General features: G+C 43.4%; 1 protein-coding gene across 1 annotated transcript; it reads left to right on the top strand.

The window, feature by feature from the left end:
- The first annotated feature begins 1,881 nt into the window (after nt 1–1,881).
- LOC101641706 (melanoma-associated antigen B16-like) lies at nt 1,882–2,844 on the top strand. Its single transcript, XM_004717248.1, has one exon. The coding sequence runs from the start codon at nt 1,882–1,884 to the stop codon at nt 2,842–2,844; it is 963 nt and encodes a 320-aa protein (XP_004717305.1).
- The last annotated feature ends 917 nt before the right edge of the window (nt 2,845–3,761 follow it).

Raw genomic sequence — 3,761 nt, 5'->3', positions numbered from 1 at the left:
CCACGCTGATTTAACCACTGTAGCTGTGTAATAGGCTGGACCTCTCAAAATTGCACAGCCCCTTTCACGTAAAAAGCAAATCTTTCTAAAGATAAAGTACCTAAGAGTTTACGCTTTGCTGGTAAAAATATGGCACTAGGGGACAGCATTTTTTTAAACTGGCAGCCCACCACTTGTCTTGAAACAGTGTCTTTCTGCCGCTCTTCTATCTAGCATCATGATGGGGGTCAAATCCAGTCTCTACAAAATGTATATTTTGGCAAATGCACATAGATTTCCAGAGAGGTAGTATTTCCCAGGATATTTTTTTTTAAAAACCCCACTAAGACAGAGCACAAGAACCCAAACCTGAGATATTAATGGGCCCACCTGTGCTGTCATCCCTGAGAGGTCTTGGGCACCAAGGACTGGGTGAGGACCTTGGGAGGTCTCTAGGAGATTATCAACCTTGATCTAAGGTTGTAATCTCAGGCTCTGCAAAGTATCTCAGTAAGGATCCCGGGTAATCACTGAGAATCTCAGAACTAAGGAGTCCGAATGCTACCCGTAATTCATGTGACAGGAAGCCCTGGGCGGGCAAAGGTTGGAGTCACCGGAAATGGCTTTCCAGGACTTCGGTGGTCTCCGGGAAGTGGAAGCTTTGATCTGAAAGCCTTGGCCTCAGGTAAGGCGAAGTTCCAGAGGGGTTGGGTGTCAGAATAAGGTATTGAGAGAGGACTCCTCAAACCAAAAGTGAAGAGGCACCACACATCCCCGTGTTTCCCGTCTGCCTCGAAAGCCTTCAGAATGACTGTCCTCACATAATTTCCGTCTTTCGTTAGTTGTGAGTTAATGTCGTCGGCCAAAGTGTGTAGGCCCAGGTCCCGTACAACATTCCAGGGGCTGCCAAGCTCAGTACGCTGAGTGTTCAGGGCCCCCACTTCTCATCTCAGTTCATGGGAAATCTGCAAGGAACACTCGCTATAGAACTCTGCTTTTACTCTGAGTCACGGTAGGCGGCAGAATATTCAAGATGAAGATGAGGCCCTTGGTTTTAGGGAGGCTTACATCACGTCAACAGAGGGAATGTGTTGGAGGGGGGCCAGGCAACTTTAGCCTGGGGTTTGTGTGTGATGAAAGTCTTAGTTCATTGGCCTTATATAACATCACAAAGAGAGGCGTCCTAGACCCTACTAGGAGTAAATAAGAGGACCCCGAATGAGGTCTGAGAGGTTCAACCACCCTATAACAGAATCCTTTAGCTTTCAGCTCTGGGAACAGTTGTTAAGATATGGTTACCTCAAATTTCTACCTGGAGGTCTCAGAGGGGGAAGGTTTTTGTTTCAGGGACTTGGAACCATCACCTCAGAACATAAGGGGTTTTACATAATCTTACTGGAGTCAGTACTATGAAGCATCTGGCTAACCTGTGAGCGTGGGCTCCTTTCCCACATTTTTCAAGGCTTTCAAGGGGAGTGAGGAGACCTTTGTCTGACTGAGATAAAGAGGGATGCCATCCAAGCTGTGCTTGGAGTTAAGATAAGGGTCCTCAGTCAATACTGAAGGGATCCCCCACTCCCAAACAGACAAACTTCCATAGATGTCAAGCCTTCCTACTTATTTTCGGCCCCGGGAAGCATTTGTCTGGTGTGGCAGCTACTCCTTGAGCCTTCTCACTTCTTCCTTCAAGGTCTTGTGTGACAGACTGATTGTGTGGGCTAGAGAATTGTGAACTCTTAGAGCATTTTCTTGAGGGAAAGAAAGATGGAGGCAGCCATTGTAGAGCCCCCACTGTTGAGTTTACCAACCTAGGCTGTTCACATTCTATCTTTCTCTTTTAGGTGGGGAACTCCAGTGCTTGCCTGTTTTAAAACATTCCTGTGTCTGTCAATAAGAGTAATAATGTCTCAGAGTGGAGCAAGTCCGTACTACATATGTGATCAAAGCCTTGTAAGCGGCAATGAGCAGGATGAAACACCGATTTCTAATGTTGCAGAAGAGGGCATCATCTCCTCCGTAGTGATCTCTGGTCTACTGGAAGAGGCTCCTACTACTGAGTCATCCAATACTCCCCAGGGTTCTCAGAGTCCCTGCCTTTCTTCTACTACCTCATTGAACAGATCAGATGAGAGCTTCAGTAACCAAGAAGATGAGAAAAATCCAAGCACCTTAATGCCCATGCCAGACACTAAAAACTTGTCTGCCTATCTAGATGAGAAGATGACATTGTTGGTGCAATTCATGCTGATCAAATACCAACAGAGAGAGATGATCACAAAGGAAGATATACTGAAGGTAGTCATTAGAGAATATGAAGAGTACTTTCTGGAGATCTTCACTATGGCCTGTAAGCGCATGGAGCTGGTCTTTGGCATTGAAACGAGAGAAATGGGTACTGCCAGCCACTGTTATATAGTTTGTAATGCTATGGGTCTCACCTACTTTAAGATGCGGAGTGGTGAGGAAACCTTACCCAGGAACGGTCTGCTGCTTTTTATCTTGGGTGTGATCTTCATGAAAGGCAACCGTGCCCCTGAGAAGGAGATCTGGAAATTGTTTAATAGAATGGGCATATATTCTGGGAAGAATCATATACTCTATGGGGAACCCAGAAAATTCATCACCAGTGATCTGGTGATGGAAATGTATCTGGAGTACCAACAGATTCCCAAAAGTTATCCTGTGAGTTATGAATTCCTTTGGGGTCCAAGAGCCCACGCTGAAATTAACAAGGTAAAATTCTTGGAATATTTAGCCAAAATCAATGATTCTGACACTCCAGTTTATTCATCTCAATATGAAGCTGCTTTGAGAGATGAGGAAGAGAAAGCCAAAATTTCACCCAGGCTTATCACTCCTCACTAGGCCATGAAACGTCCCAAGGTCACATTAAGAAAACGTCCCCACTGTTAGGAAAGAATGAGGAAGATTGTCCATTTTATTTTTGAAGCAACCGGTCACTTTAGTTTAGGGTTCTATGTTTATGAATGACATTGGTCAATAATTGGTAGTTATAAGGTTTTAGAGTAACTTTTACCAGTTTAAAAACAAGCTTGGCATTAGGTATTGTCTTGAAAGTGTGAAAGCTCAGCTTTGAAATTTGGGGGTCAAAGAAATAGAAAAAAATGTTTGAAGGTGTTGAGTTTTGGTTTCCCTTATATTGTTTAGTCTGTTTCTCTGTAAAACTAAAAGATACCTGGATTTGTTTCATTTAGTCAAGAACATAAGAGAAATTAAATATTACTTAATTAAACCTCATGGACTATTTAATTTATTTCCCAAATAAGAAAGCACCACACTAGTACACAGGTAATATGGTAACTAAGACTCAAGCCCTGCTCAGAATTTTAGATTCTAGAATCTGCAATCATATAAAGAAGATGGTGGAGCCCCCTCTAAATCCTAAGGATATGTATTGGTTGTGAGGTGCTAAAATGCCTTCCCATTGCTAATGAGTCAATTCTAACTCATAGCAACCCTACAGGACAGGGTAGAACTGCTCCTTAAGGTTTCCAGGACTGTAAATCTTTCCGAGTGAAATATCTAGATGAAAACAAATGTAAGCAACCTAAGGCACAGCAGATTTGGGCACTTGGGAAACTAGTGAGTTACGTTTAAGGTTGGGTGGTAGGCAGTATAAGGCTGTGGAGGTAAGCAAGGATCAGTACCCTTGCTTATTGTATCTCAGAGTTGAGAATAAAAATCCTAGACTGGAAAATTGTTGGTAGCTATTACATTGGGATCATGGATAAACCAGAGAAGAGTCTCCACCTGAGGAAGTA

Source organism: Echinops telfairi, unplaced genomic scaffold (assembly GCF_000313985.2).
Source record: "Echinops telfairi isolate 266 unplaced genomic scaffold, ASM31398v2 ScPeMD7_38;HRSCAF=143, whole genome shotgun sequence".
NCBI lineage: Eukaryota > Metazoa > Chordata > Mammalia > Afrosoricida > Tenrecidae > Echinops > Echinops telfairi.
The sequence above is the reverse complement of the archived record's forward strand: the minus strand, read 5'-3'. Positions and strand labels throughout refer to the sequence as shown.